Source organism: Tursiops truncatus, chromosome 14 (genome assembly GCF_011762595.2).
Source record: "Tursiops truncatus isolate mTurTru1 chromosome 14, mTurTru1.mat.Y, whole genome shotgun sequence".
NCBI lineage: Eukaryota > Metazoa > Chordata > Mammalia > Artiodactyla > Delphinidae > Tursiops > Tursiops truncatus.
Window position 1 is genome coordinate 40,659,606 of NC_047047.1, and position 15,495 is coordinate 40,675,100.

Sequence of the window (15,495 nt, forward strand, 5' to 3'; positions counted from 1 at the left end):
AAGTACAGTATTTCAAGAGGTATAAAGCACATTCATTCTGTTTTTCTATACTGATAACATTCACCTATTAAGAAGAACAACAAAAACCTCTCTGAAGCTTAAGTATTAATATCCCTTTCAAATGTTTAAAAAACTTAACTCTTGGGCTTCCCTGGTGGCGCAGTGGTTGAGAATCCACCTGCCAATGCAGGGGACACGGGTTCGAGCCCTGGTCCAGGAAGATCCCACATGCTGCGGAGCAACTAAGCCTGTGCGCCACAACTACTGAGCCTGTGCTCTAGAGCCCGCGAGCCACAACTACTGAAGCCCAGGCGCCTAGAGCCCGTGCTCCGCAGCAAGAGAAGCCACCGCAATGAGAAGCCCACGCCCCACAACAAAGAGCAGCCCCCGCTCACCACAGGTAGAGAAAGCCAGTGTGCAGCAACGAAGACCCAATGCAGCCAATAAATAAATAAATAAAATTAAAAAAAACCCTTAACTCTAAGTTTAGTGCCATTTTAGTTATTGCAAGCAGTAACTTATAAAGAAATGCAGCAAATGACAAATGCAAAGTAAAGTGCGAAAAAAAGTATAGTGTTTTATTTCTTTAGATTTTTATATTTATGTTTTTATAATTTCTTAGTCAGTTTTGGAATATGTCTAGCTAAGTAGTAAATACCTAAACTTATAAGTTTTAAATGTGTTTATAACTTTTCAAAAATTTGAGCTTTCCAATAATGAAAGTTGCCCAAATGTATTATTTTAATAAATGAGTAGAAATTATTTATTTCATGTTGTTTAAATTGAGATATCCAACTTACCAATAAAAGAGAACATTTGAAATAGCCTTTTTTTTTAAGACAAACTGATTTTAATATTACTTGTAAGAGCTTATTGCTGTTTTCTTCCCCTTTAATATCTCTTCTGTAGACCAAACATTAAGATATTCCTTTCTGTTGTGAATAGATACAAATATTGATTATCTAGTTAAGGTACAGGCTGAGCTGCTGTTAACAAAGAGAACTCCAAATCCTCAGTGTTTCAAACAAAATAGAATTTTATTCGTCTCTCATTTAACAGGTCACAGGTAGGCAGGTGGTCAAGAGTGAGTTGGTGGCTTTGTTTCACAGGGTCATACAAGAGCCCAGGTTTCTTTTGCTTTTCAACCATACACTGGTTGCGCTGTTCAGCATAGTAGCTACTAGCCACATGTGACTATTGATACTTACATTTAAATTAACTCAAATGAAAAATTTAGTATTCATACTAGCTACATTTTAAGTCCTCTGTAGCTACATATGATGAGTGGCTACTGTTTTGGATGGTGCAGATATAGAATACCTCCATCATCGCAGAAAGTTCTGTTGGTCAGAGCTGCACTAAGAGGTTGTTCTTGTTGGCATGGTCTTTGCTGGGTCATATTGGCCTAAGTTCCACTCTACGGGAAGGGAGAATGGGAGGGATTGGGGGAGGGGTAGCCATGATTTTCTTATAAATGATCCAAAAGGTGCACATATCACTTCTGCTTGCAGTACACTGGCCAAAATTTAGTGATACGCTGATACCCAAGGACAGTGGAAGGGTTGCTAGCTGGATAGAGTGTACCCAGCTAAAACTCGGTTTAGGTGGAGTGCTACAGTAGCTGGGATCCTGTTACCAAAAGGAAGAAGCTGAGAATAAATGCTAGAGCACATTTGCCAATCTCAGTCACATGTACCAAACGTGATAATAATCACAATTAATTTTCTCCTTCTTCCCCAAACAAAGTAGACAGGAATCAACATGGGTAAAATGTTTAATTTTAAATGACCATGCTGAGATTAACCTGAAATTATAAATTTTTAAAAGTTTGAATTTTGTCTTAAAGCTTAACAAAATTAACCTTATGATCCTTTTGACTGCAGGGCAGTATTTTGAGCATAAGCCTGTTTTTCTCTAATGTATTATTTCTACATCTTAAACTTTGTCTGTGTGATTGCAAACAAAAGACTAGAACTTCAGTTTATTTCTGTCTTATTTTATAGATGTGCCATAATGATTTTGAAAATGTTGATGTCAAGCAGCAATGAGAAGTATGAAAAGTGCTAGTTGGTGGTTTAGTTGTTCCTTCTCTCTCCCTATTCCTTCTTGCTCTCTGTCTCTGTATATATTCATCATGCTTCTAAACTATTTAGGGCTTATAATGAAAAGCAGCAGGCTTTTTCCATACCACATCCCATCCCTGGTCTTACACTTTGAGACAAACTCTCTGAAATGTTCATGTTTACAAGTAACTTCTGTATTTCTTAAAAATATGCCTATATTCAGCGTTGCTTGATTGATCAGAATTACATACTGATTAACTACTGTAATAAAAATGGATTTAGTTTATATACTGCCTTCTCTCTCCCTTCATCACTATTCTTTTATTCTTCTATTTGCTTTAATATTTCTTAAACTTCTTTCATGTCTGTTCAATTAAAGATGGTATCTCTTACTCTCAAATTAGCAATTACAAAATTTAATGTTTCTTATCTTCCCTCCTCATATCTTTCTCCTTCTCAATTTTTGTTGTCTCTGTTTTAAATTGCAATGATCAAATATATTTACATTAGTTTCTGTAACTATAATTAAGTCTGCTAGCTTTGTCTATTGCTGAATTCTAAAAATTGTAATTAGTAAGCAGTTTAACTTTTTATGACTACATAAATATTTTTCACTGAAAAGCTAATGGTAGAGCAATTACCATTTTTAACATAGCTTTATTGTTTATGATTTAGTTTAAAATTTCCTTTTCCGATTTTTGTTTCTCGTATTTTTAAAAAATTTCCTTAATTTCTTCCCACATATAAGTAATACCCTCTGTTCTGTAGACTTCCTTTTTTTGCCAGCTGTCTCCCTCCTGGAGCCCTCTTTCTCTCTCCTCTAATCTCTTTCGTTACTCAGTGCTCTTTTGACCACTTGACATCTTTATAAAGTTTGTTGAAAATTTGCTTTGATTGATGCTATTCCTTCTTGTGCTTTTTATAACTGTGGGATTATGCATATCTTTTTAAAATTCCTTTTTTCTGTGTGTGAGTAGAGAGAGGATATAAATGCATATGCTCATCTCAACATCTTGAATCTGAAGTGTTGATGTTTTCAAAGAGTCAGATGCCCATGTATCTAACCCTTACAGTCATACTGATAAAACTTGTGATAAAGTCTCAGGTTGTAAATTTTTGAGGGGAGGGGGATATGAGACATTTACAAATAAAGCTGAAAGAAAATAATGATTAACTGTATAGAGTCATTGGTATTTTTATGTAAATAAACATTTCTAGAATAATTTTCTTTTGTTTTCTCAGACTCGACTTTTTATAGATTATGATAAAAAAAATTTTCTGTTGATAAAGATTGTTCTGTTTTACTTTTTATTCTATTATTGAAGATATGTATCTTCAGATTTAGATCTGTTTTTCATTACAAATAGTGTTCCACAAGTTTATTGCCCAGAACTTCTTGAAACTGACCCATTTTACCATTATATCTGGCCAGTGACTAAACAGCATATAGTGTTGTTAAAAAAATGTTTCCTAGGTTAGGAGGCTAATGTTAGTTTTGAACCCTAACAGGTTTACCATCAGTCTGGGTGATAAGTTGTGCAATACTGTTAGGCTACTTTTTATCTTTACAAGAGAATGGTATTGTAAAAATGTCAAAAAAATACCCACATGCCCAGTTCACTAGTAAATATACTGCTAAATTTGAACCTTTTTGGCAGTAGCTTATGCTTCTCAAGGGACCGTATTTTTACAGAATGATATATTTCAAAGGGTATTGGTTTCCACTGTAAAAAATTCATGCATTTAGAGCAACTTAAAGCCAAAACAATTGTGCTTGTGGTATGTGTTTAAAATATTAGTCATCTTGAATACATGCCCAGGTTAAGTGTCAGAAGCTATATATTGCACAAAAAGAAAATTTATTGTTAGGAGACCAGGCTGTACCTGTGCTTATACAGCATTTTCCTTAGAGGATCAATTGGAGTATGTGAACTAATACTAGCCAGGCTTTTGTACAGTAACATTATTTATAATAAAGGAGAAGTTCATTGAGGAGAAAAACAAATAAAGGAAGCATAAAAGTCTCATATTGTATGAAACTACAGAAATGGATCAAAGAGTTTGACAGGAAGTTTAATGTGTACATAAGTAGAGTCTGACAGGAACATGCTGTGTGTGCCAAAGGTTCCGGTGATGGAAAACCGAAACATAGTGCTCACTGACCACAGCATGAGCCTTGACACACATTGTAAATAATCCAGAGATCTATGACTGCATTAAGCACTGGGCTGGTGTATTAACGGCAGTAAATCTATAGCAGCATAATGGGATAGCATACACAAATTCCTCTGATTAGTTTTTGTAATGGATTAATAGGAATATAGCAAATATTTTCATTTCAAATCCTACCATCCTCCAACCTCCCCCTCCCCCCAGCCCCACCCTCTCTATTGTGATCGTTTTTTATTCTCTTCTACTCACCAGGCTTGTGTATGTGGATACTTGCTTTAGTACCATCAAGTTAAAAGCCGAAGATGCTTCTGGTAGAGAGCATCTCATCACTGTCAAGTTGAAGGCGAAGGTATGTGCTTCGTTAAACTGTTACTGTGGCCAGGAAATACTTTGGGAAATGAACCCTGTGAATGTTTTCAATGTAAACGAGTGCTGGTTGCTTCTAAAAGTATATATATGACACTTAAAATTTATTTTGGGGGACTTCCCTGGCAGTCCAATGGTTAAGACTCTGCGCTTCCAAAGCAGGGGGTGCAGAATCGATCCCTGGTCAGGAAACTAAGATCCCACATGCTGTGCGACACGACCAAATAAATAAATTATTTGGGAACGCCTCAAAAAATGTATTCACTAAGTTTCCCAAAGCCTAGCTATAATTTCATGTCACTGTTTTAATTCAAATTTGATCAAAATATAGACTTTACAGTAAAGAAATACTACAAATAAGGTTTGGCAGCCTCAAAGTACCATAATGTTATTTTTGTAACATCCTATGTAGAAAAGAGTTGGAAGTGTCCACTATTCCAAGTAAAGTTCTACTGAAGAAAGTCTTTTGTCTTCAACTCCTACTGTGAATTACCTTTGTTGTTCTTATTTCTGACTTCCCCCGACCCCTCAGACACAGGCACACACATATGCATACTTTCTTCTGTTGTCTTGGCTGAAATTTTTTTACTTCTCTGTTTAAAAATTTTGCAAAGGTTATACACTTCTATTTATAGAGCCCTTACAGGCTAGTCGTCTATAACTACTCACTGATTTTATTGGCACAAAACATAGCTGTTTCGTCTTTATTTTTTAATTATAGATTGTGAATTTTGAGAAATAAGTGGAATAAGCAAGTTCGGGTTATTAATCATTTACTTAGTAATCACTGGGGAAACATTAGACTTTGAGAAAACCAGGTCATCTAACTTTTTTTTAATTGTCCCTAGGAGTCATCAATCAACTCTTTTTCATGAGATTGTAGTGATGAAAAGATGAGTTGTGTTTATCCTTTTTAAAAATGTGCCTGGCATTTAAGCTTTTCATGAGAGAAAATTAATATATAAAGCTGTACTGGGTGACACAGAAAAGTTGGTGTCTTATAGTGCCTCTATATCAGACAAATTGAGAAATGACTCATTCTCTTTCTTACACACAGAATGTTTATGTATAATTTCGAGATTTATATGTAATAAGTTTTGAGAAAAAATTAGTGGGATAGAAATCTTCTTTGTAAAATAAGTTACATGAATATTTTTATTAAATGAAAACGTTTTTATTTTCTTTTTTAATTTTTAAAGGTGTGTTTTTTTAAGATCAAGGAGAAATCTGCCTTTATCCTTCCAGAGTCATATACTGCCAGTGGCAAGGGTTCTGTCATTTTCTTCAAAGTTTTATTTGTTTATATTTTGTACATTGATAAAAGTTGCTTTGCTGCTATGAAGACCAAAATGAAAAATTTAAAATACATCCTGTCCCGATTCTTTTTTTTTTAAAGCCTCATTTTTGGAGTCTTTTCTACTAAGAGATAATGATTTAAGTCTACATTGCCTATCACTACAGCTACAAGACTTTATTATTAATTTTGATTAATGACATTATTGGTAGTATTGAGAGGGAGGATGTGTAGCCATTAGTATGGTCCATTCTGTCTGCTTTTTCTTATAACTTTTCAAGGTAGATAAGGTGACACTTTTAACATTTCTCTAGAAGATATTTTCAAGTGTCAGTTTTTGCAGCATCGATAGCTGTGAGCACTGTTATGGATGCCCTGGCAAGAGAGAAGAGAAAGCTGTATTTGAGTTAGTAAGAAAAAGACTTGCATTTAAAAAAAAAAGAAAAAAAAGACAGGCTGAAACTAAATGAATCTTGTGTTGGTATGATTTATTAGAGTCTTTATTTGTCCGTTTAGTTTGGTTTTCATAGAGACTAAAGTTGTCTTTTAGATGTGGTCATTTCTTTCTTAGGAATATTTGGGATTGCCAGTTAAAAACAGTGAAAGCTAAAACTTACATGTTAAAGAGTACATAATGCAAAATCTTAATCCAAACTGAATTTTAAAGGGTCAGGCTCTTTTTTGACAAACCTTACAACACGCTTGTTTTTGTAAATACACAAACCTCTATTTCTTTTATCTGATATTTTTTGATACGTAGTAAAGAAATGCATTTGTTTTGATTCTTGAATACATACTCTCCCAATTCTGCCACTCTACCTCACTGTCTCCCAAAACCCACAAGGAAAACAATACCAATTTTGTCTAGACATCCCCCATTAAAAGTAAGTATATAAATCAAAAAGAAATACAATGAGAAACAGTTGAATTTTGTCATTTTTATAGGTGTGTTTTTATGCAGTATTTACAGTTCATCCTAAACCATGGGATGAAATTTTTGTCTTCCTTCAAAAAAGAAGTAGCCTAGGGCTTCCTTAGCTTTGGCCAAGATCAGAACTACTTGAAAAACGAATCATAGATATGTTTCAGAGGCTGGGCACTCTGTCTCTGATGGCTGTTTTTGTAATCTGCCGTAATTTGTGTGTATTCTTTTGCTGGGGGGGGTCCAATCACAGTTTGGGTTGGGTTAAATTTTTCCATAGAAAAGTATACTATAGAGTCTAAAAAATATTGTTTGTGACAAAAATATATACTTAATATTATATAATAATTATTTTCTCTTACAGTTATTGATTTGATTGAATTGTTTCAACTGAGACTTGTAAAACTATATTAATGAAAAATTATAAATTACTCTGTTTTTCAATTAGTTTCTTTAGGTGGAGCTTTTGTTGTTCTTGTCGCCTGGATTTCTAAAGTGAAGCTTTTGGCAGTTAGTCTCTAGTGGCTTTGTATATACCTATAACTTACTGTTGAAAAATAATCTGAATTTTGACAGTCATTTTACAATATTCAGTTATCGCTGTTGTAGTTAGTACTACAATACAAACAACTCCAAAAATGAGTATCTAGGATGCTACTGCATAATTCATGTTAAATCATCCAGAAGTGTATAAATTTGTGCTTTTTAGGTTCAATACAGTTATGTAGCATTTATTATATTATATAAACAGAATTGATCTTGGAAGTGAATATAATTAACACAATATATATACATTTAACTCATAGACAGTAAAGCCACAAACATATGGATCAGTCTCATTTATTATATACATATTTGTATGTTTGCATAATTACACCTAAAATATATATTTGAATGTTATCTCAGATATGTGGCATCATATTATATTTATTATAACCTGCTTTTTGTTTAACTCCCTGTGGATCTCTTTCTTTATCAGTACATATGTGCCATTTACTACCCTGAGCCCTATTTGAATGTAGGATCATATTCTCTTTTAACATAATGTGCCCTACGTACTTAATGACTTCCAAAGTTAAGACACTTTACTTGGTTTATCTACTCTGTATACAGTAAACATTAAGTTCATACTCTTAACTGGGTTGATGATTGTTTAAGTTAGAGAGTTGATATTGTTCATTGTCAGCTCAGTAGATGATAAATAGCAACTCAAGGTGAACTAAATATTCCATTTTTGACCCAAGGAGGTTTTAAGTGTGCATTATTATTTTTGCAGAATATTAACATTTTTTAGAGGGAAAAGAGATTTTACAGTGCTTTTAGTTGAGTTCCATCATTTTTACATATAAAACAGCCAGAGAAGTTCAGTGACTTATCCAAGGTCACAAGTTAGTTAGCAGCACTAGAAACCAGAGAAAGCTAAGATCTCTGCCTGCATTTACTTTGAGATAATCACATGCCTTATAAAAAATAGTGTACAAGTAGTTTTTCCAGTGATTGCAGCAGTTATAATCTGACGTACATCATCTAATAGTTTGAATTGTCTGGAATAGGGCTTCTTCTGTAATCCCAGCCAGACCTTTCTTTCTTTTTTTCCTCTAACTTAGAGCACTGTTATATTTCTATATGGTTTCCTGTATATTTACCTTTGTGTTATCACTTCTGCATAGCTAGATACCATTAGTCAGAGTATACCTTGATAGGTTTATTTTTAACCAGACTGTCATTGTAACTAAATGTTAATTCTTTTCCAAGCATTGATTTCAAATGGGCTGATGTTTGTGACAAATACTATAGTGATAATTTTTTGTGCCCTTTTGCTATGCAACAAAGTAGTTAAAAATAAGAGGATGAAAAAAGTGAAAGTCTAAAACTTATTTTAAACATTTTGTCAAATGAGAGAAAGGAGTTTTCCTAAAACTAATTTTCATGTTAGTAAATTTAGCTTTGTATTGGAAAGAAATGAGCACTTTAAAAATTACGTGTGACTTTCAAGAATCCAGACTGAATCTTAGAGAAATCATGTAGTACAATTCTCTAATAACAAAATTGATTTTAAGAAAAACTACCTTTTGTCTTTCTTAACTTAGAAACCTGGTTAGTCCTATGACTATTATTTTTTGTATAAAACTATTGAGTAATTAATTTTCTATTTATCAACCATGAAAAGATTTTTCTTAAAACTATTGTTTTCCCTTAATAAGCCAGAGACATTTCATTGTTTCTTTTTATTTATCTTCTGCTAAAATTAAATGCTTTTTTGTGGAAGATACTTCTTTAATTGATAATTATATGTGTTCATTTTTGTGCATTTCTTGATTCTTTTAACAAATATTGTCTCTTTTAACAAGTGTCTGAGGCTATTCGAGGTTAAATTTTCGACTGAAAGGAAATTAAATATCAACCATTTTGATCTCTCACTTTAAAGATAAAGAAACTGAGATTCAGTGTGGTTTACCCCTCAAATCACATTAGCAGCTGACCTGACACTGACTTAATTCATTAGTCTTTTTTTCAAAACCGGTTGGTTTGGCACCCCCAAATCACCAAACTTTGTACCTTTTGAGCTTAACTTGACTGTTAATCAGCTCTTAATATCTCTATAGTAATAGAATGGAAATATTGATATATAATACATTTGCATTTATAATAATACTTTTTCTAATATATTCAGTTTTTTGAAAATATTTTATGTGAAATTGTCACACCGAAGCAAAAATGACCTAACTTTATGCTTTTTTATAGTACCCTGCAGAATCACCAGATTGTATTGTGGATTTTCCTGTTTCGTTTTCTGTTTCCTGGACACCACAGGTAAATTCTTAAATTTATTTTAAGTAGCTAAAAAGCACGTTCTGTTTACTTATAAGTGGCCATTATAGATTACAAGTGATTTTTTTCAGTTTTCTTTAAGCATTTATTTATAAACAGGACTTTGAGAGTGTTAAACTTGAAGAAGCTCTATTGACAGAAATTTTACTTTAAATTTAAATCCTAAGGAACTCTTTATAAAAGCAGTGAGCAGTAGGTTAAAAATTGGGTGACATTTTTCAGACATAATGTCAGAGAATCTTTTTCAGAGAATGAGTTACGACTGAAAATATAAACCCTGCCATTTCTATTCAGTTTTTATTGTTTTAAAGTGTTTGTCCTTAGTTCATCCTTGAACTTAGACTATATTGTTTTTGTAAGTGCTTTGGAACATTCTTACTTTGAGTAAAGAATATAGGAGATTCTTCTACTCCTGTCAATTTCTCAATACATTGCTGATATTTAACAAGTTAATGTATTTAGGAATGCATTGTAAATTGTACCATTATGTGGCTAAAATATGGTATGATTATCAACAGTTCTATCATCACCATTCACGTGTGTGATTTTTAAAGATCTGGCAGAATGGTGGTTAGATTCAAAGAACAGTCTAATGATGACAGGCATAGTCCTTGTCTCACCAAGTAAATTGATACCAAAATGAAGAGAAACTTTCTGTTCTTATGCAAAGCGAAACAAAAATTCCTAGTGACGTTTTACAAATGTTCTCTAAATAGAGACTACCCTTATTTTTGTTATGAAGTTTTGGTAGGTTCAAGTGAAAATTTATACTTATATTTTAAATTATAATATATAGAGTAAAGTAATAATTGTCTTGTATATGAAGTTAGTTTTAAAAAAAAAAAGCCTAACAGGATTTAAATGGTCTTGTGAAGGGTCAAATTTTAATCATACCATATATATTTTAAAAATAGTTTTCTTGTTTTCTTCTTTTAAAACAAAAATCTCCCTCCTTCCAATGGAAATCAAGAAAACACAGCAAAATAAAGGGGAGGAAAAACCCTGTGATTTGCTTTTGATATTCTGATATATGTTATAAGTGTATAAGAAATACTGTTTTGATTGTTTTTTAAAGAATTGGAATTATACATAAATTGCATACTTTTTAAAAAACATGAATATACATTTTCTATTTGGCTCTATAAACTTTATCTTTATGTATTATGTGAGGTCATGATATAACATTGTACCTAGATCGTATTACTCTTTCCAGATATGCTATCTCTAAATTATAATTTAATATTTATTAAAATCCCAAGATCCAACCTTGGGAATATGTTTTTGATGAGTTTCCTAGTTTTTTAAATTTAGATAATCATAAAAGTTTTCCCCAGACTTTAATCTGTGAAAAAGTTTGCATCTCCACAAAAAGACTGTTTAGCACTTACCTTATCCTGCCATTTAGCAAAACTAGTTTGTGACTTTAACACTAGAAAATCTTAGAGGGCAATTTCTTCTGAATTTTCTATCCCTACTTAACACCAGCTCAGTGCCTTGCACATGTAAGTATGGAATAAGTGTTTATAATATTAATTCAAATTCAGATTTAGATTTAATTGGGTCATACGTCAAGTTTTCTATTTTGTATTAGTTTTAAGAATACAGAATTAATTAGTAGTAACTGGAATGTCATAAATTCTTTTTTTAAATTAAAAGAACATACTAAAATTCTTAGTATAGTACAGATAAAAATTTGGTCACCATTTTAACCACAACTGAAATTTGACATGTTTAATATTTTGTCACATTTGCTTCAGATATCTCTCTCTCTGTCTCTCAGAAATAAAATATTCTGGGACCTAAAACTTTACCCCTCTTTTGCTTCTCTCCTTTCCTCTTTCTTTCCTTCTTTCCCTTTCTAGAGGTAAACCACTTGACTGGAATTGGTGTGTATGCTGTCCATGCATATTTTTTGCTACATTTGTTTATGCCATATTCTATAGTATTTTTGCAGTCTGACCTTTCTTATACAACATTGTTTCTGAGATTTACCCATGATCTTATATCATTTTAAATGCTTTATATCTTTTCATTATATGAATCCATCAGTTAATTTATTCATTGCCCTACTTATATGGTTGTTCACAATTTCTTTCTTAAACAGTGCTGCAGTGAACATTCTTCTGTGTTTCCTTTTACATATGTGAGACTTTTAGTGTGGTTTATGCCTAGAGGTGAAAATGCTGTATTGTAGGGAATGCATCTCTTTGAGATTACAAAATATTGCCAAGTTATCTTCTAAAATCGGTTGCATAACTTTATACTCCTACCCAGCAATGCATAGTAATTCCTACTTTCCCAAATCCTTTCTAAGCCTTAGTCTGATTTTAGTGTGACCTTAATTCTTATCAAAAACTGATACTCATTATTATTGTGTTTATCTTTGCCTACTTAAATTTTTGTGTTTTATTATAAGCATTTCTTACATATTTTGAATACTAGTTATTTATTGGTTATATGGGATATAAGTATCTTCTCCCTGTGGCATGTTTTTTAACTTTGTATATGATATATTTTTTCAATCAGAAGTTTAACGTTTCAGTGTGGTCACATTTATCACTCTCTTCTTCGTGATTTCTGCTTTTTGTGTATCGAATGAGAATATCTTCCATATCTTGTTCTGAAAAGATATTCTCCTAAAGTCTGTTATAAAAGTTATACTTTTTTTCATATTTAAGTATGAGATAGGAATTGTATTTACACTTGCCTATTTTATATATGCGCAAAGAATTTGGATTTATCTTCATTTGTGGCGGTCTGGGGTGATTTCAGTTTTTCTTTTACATAAACCACTAAAATTCAGAAAACTTTCAAAATATACTATTTGCCTCTTGTTAGAGTCTAGCTGTACATCGTAAGCGTTTTGGTGATACTGCCAGCAAGTATGAACTCTTGAGTCTTTTTAGATGTGATAAAAGTGTTGGCAATGTTAGTTTACATTTTGGAAATATGAAGCAACATCAAACTTCTTTGCTGTGTATCTTTTATCATTGACCTATTGGACACAATTCTGCTTGTGGGAGTTCCCATCTTTTTTCTTTTTAAACAATTTTTAAACAGATGTGGTTCTTAAGCGAAATAAATGTTACTATTGTAGTCTAATAGCAAACTTATATTTAAAAGATTGTAAATAGCTTCCAGATAATTGATTTTAAAAAATTCCTTGTCTGCTTTTTGTACATTTCCTCTTTGGATTCAGTGTTTCTGGACTTTAAACTTGGAAGATCTTTATTTTCCTTTCTTTTTGTAAAATAATAGGCATGGCTTTGTGGCATCCATATTAAAAATGGGTAATTTTCCTTATGGTCCCTGTCTTCCTGCTGGGTTGATAATGTTTTGATGTATTTTTCTTTTGCTCTGATGAGAGGTCTGCTGCTGCTGCTCTGACATATTCATTTGGATGAATAATTATAACTTGCACAATGTCAAGCTGAAGATGGTAGGGTTTTGTGCGTCATGACAAGCCTAGTAGCCAGTGCAGGTGTCTCACAGCATGATCAGCAACAGCCAGTGTATTCTGGCTCAGAGGAGGCATTTAGAGTAGTAAGAAATCAGCACCAAGGGCAAGGCTGCTGCTACTACTGCTGCCGTGATATGTGCCAAAGAAACACAAAGTGCTTCTCAAAGACAAGTGACTGCACACCTCTTCTCAGATACTTACTTGTTTACCCAGTCAATTTTGTCTTATAGATTTCAGGATAGAGTGTAAGAGCATGTCATGATTTTTATCTTATTCTACTTCCCAACATCACAAATGCTCTGAAATCTGCTACCCTTTCGACTTCTATATATAGGTCATATTTGTGAATATTGTTGACTGATGAGACCATAGAATGCTCTAATGTAAGATTTTAAGTGCACTGACATTAGTGATTCTATAAAAACAAAACTAATTTTCTCCAGGTCACTGACCAGCCCAAAATGGATGCTAAAATTGCAGTTTTACCTATAAATGTGCCATTAAGTGCAGGCTTGTGAACTGTCTGTGTCACACTGGTTGGAATTTTCAGATTTGGTATGATACATAAACAGTGGTCTTTATATTTTTTATCATGTAAATCTCATATTCTTGGAGTAATGCCATGAATACAAGAAGAGCAAAACCAATGATAAAGCCTCTGGCTGATAATCTGATGGTGAATGAAGAAATTGTAATTAAAGGAAACAGTCCTATTACATAGCAGGGAGCATGATCCATTAGTTAGAGCATCAGACTAGCAGTCGGGTATCCCTAGGTTCTGTTTACAGTTCAGCCATTGACTTAATTGTATAATTTCAAACAAGTCACATGACTGCTCTTTGCCTCAGTTCATATGTATATGGAAATAATAAACTTTTTCTCTTTCACGGAGATCTTAAAATAAATTTGGTTTAAAACAAACAGAATCCTAGGGGAAGAAAACTCTCAATATCACACTGTATGGATCCTGAGGAAGTTCTCCTTTTTTGACCTACTGGATTATCTTTCTTTCCATTTTTCTCTCTGCTGTCCTTGTTGGAGAACTCATAGTACTGGATTTTTGTTCATCCTTAAATTGGTTAATTAAATATACTTTTGCCTTCTTGGCCATCTTATTATTGCTATAATGGTATGGATAAAAAGACATCAACGGAATCAAAACAAAGAAACTTAGTTCATTATTGAGATTATGTGATATGGTAGATCTGTGTGATATGGTCTGAGCTATTGGACTCATTAACCTATTAACTGCCTTTCTTTTTTTTTTAAATAACATAATTTATTTTAAAAGTACTCCTACATTGATTTTAAAAAAGAGAAAATACAAATAAGCAAAATTAAGAAAATATAAAGTCACCCATAATGCCTTCATTTAGCATTGGGATCTCACTGGATAATAGTTCTGAACCTACGCTTATCACTTAGCAAAATATTTTTTGAAACATTGTTGATAATGCTGTGCATTTATTATTCCAGGTAATCCTTAGAATAATGTAGTTTTTAGTTATAATTGGGTTTACATTTATCCATCCAATTAAGAACTGATATGTTCACAGTCTAGGAACTGCTTATCTCTACATTTATTTAGGTCCCCCAGTTAAGTAGCAGTAGTTTCTTAATCCACATCTTGTACATTTTTGTTGAGTTTATTCCTAAGTATGAAGTTTTTTTTGCTATTGTGAATGTGATCTTTTTAAAAAAATCATATTTTCTAGTTTATTTTTATAATGTGGGCAAGCTATTAATTTTTTTAAGGTTATACTTTAATAAAAGTTGTATATGAACATAAAGAGTTAGGTTTACAAGGGTTTTTGTTGTTTGTTTTCTTTTTAGACAAAATGGCACGTCCTAGCCTCCTTCTCACCTTTTTCTCCCTCTCCAGGGTCAACTACTTTTAATTGTTAGTTGATCCTTTTGGTGTTATAATAAAATTTCTATCATTACATGCTCTTGTAATTATACTACTTTTTGTTTGTTGGTTTGGTTTAGGCATTATCTGTTAACTTTCCACTGTAGATAATGGGGAATTTGCTGTTTCTTCTACCTTTCCCCACTCCATACACACATATACTGCCTATCCTTCCCAGATAGTTATCTTGTAATTTTGATTATGTCAATATTCAGTGTTTACATTATTATTTTGAACATATATGTATACTATGCAGAGATAAGCCATGTAGTTAATTATTATTTTTCCTTTGTTGCCCCAGTTTTTGTTACCACCTAGAGTTAACAGTTGTCTTTTTCATTTCCTTAGTTTTGTGTGTACTTAAAACTCATTCAACCCACAGTTTTCCATCAGTTGTCTAAATCTGCTCTTAATCATCTACGCTGGGTTTTCTATTAGCTTTACTTTCTGGTAAATTTCATCAGCTTTTCCTAATAG

At 32.6% G+C, this 15,495-nt stretch overlaps 1 protein-coding gene across 8 annotated transcripts in view; it reads left to right on the forward strand.

Annotated features, from left to right (window-relative positions):
* Window positions 1-15,495, forward strand: part of FANCL (FA complementation group L) — a 78,746-nt gene that overhangs the window by 28,009 nt on the left and 35,242 nt on the right. For 7 of the 8 annotated variants that reach the window (XR_002177856.3, XM_073791364.1, XM_019942823.3 and 4 more), the window contains 2 exons: window positions 4,488-4,584; window positions 9,563-9,631. The exons of the other annotated variant lie outside the window; for it this stretch is intronic. Coding sequence is in view for 6 of the 7 variants with exons in the window: in XM_073791364.1 (XP_073647465.1) it covers window positions 4,488-4,584; window positions 9,563-9,631 (166 nt within the window). In the remaining variant the exon portion in view is untranslated. The remainder of the gene's footprint in view (window positions 1-4,487; window positions 4,585-9,562; window positions 9,632-15,495) is intronic. 8 annotated transcript variants of the gene reach the window in all.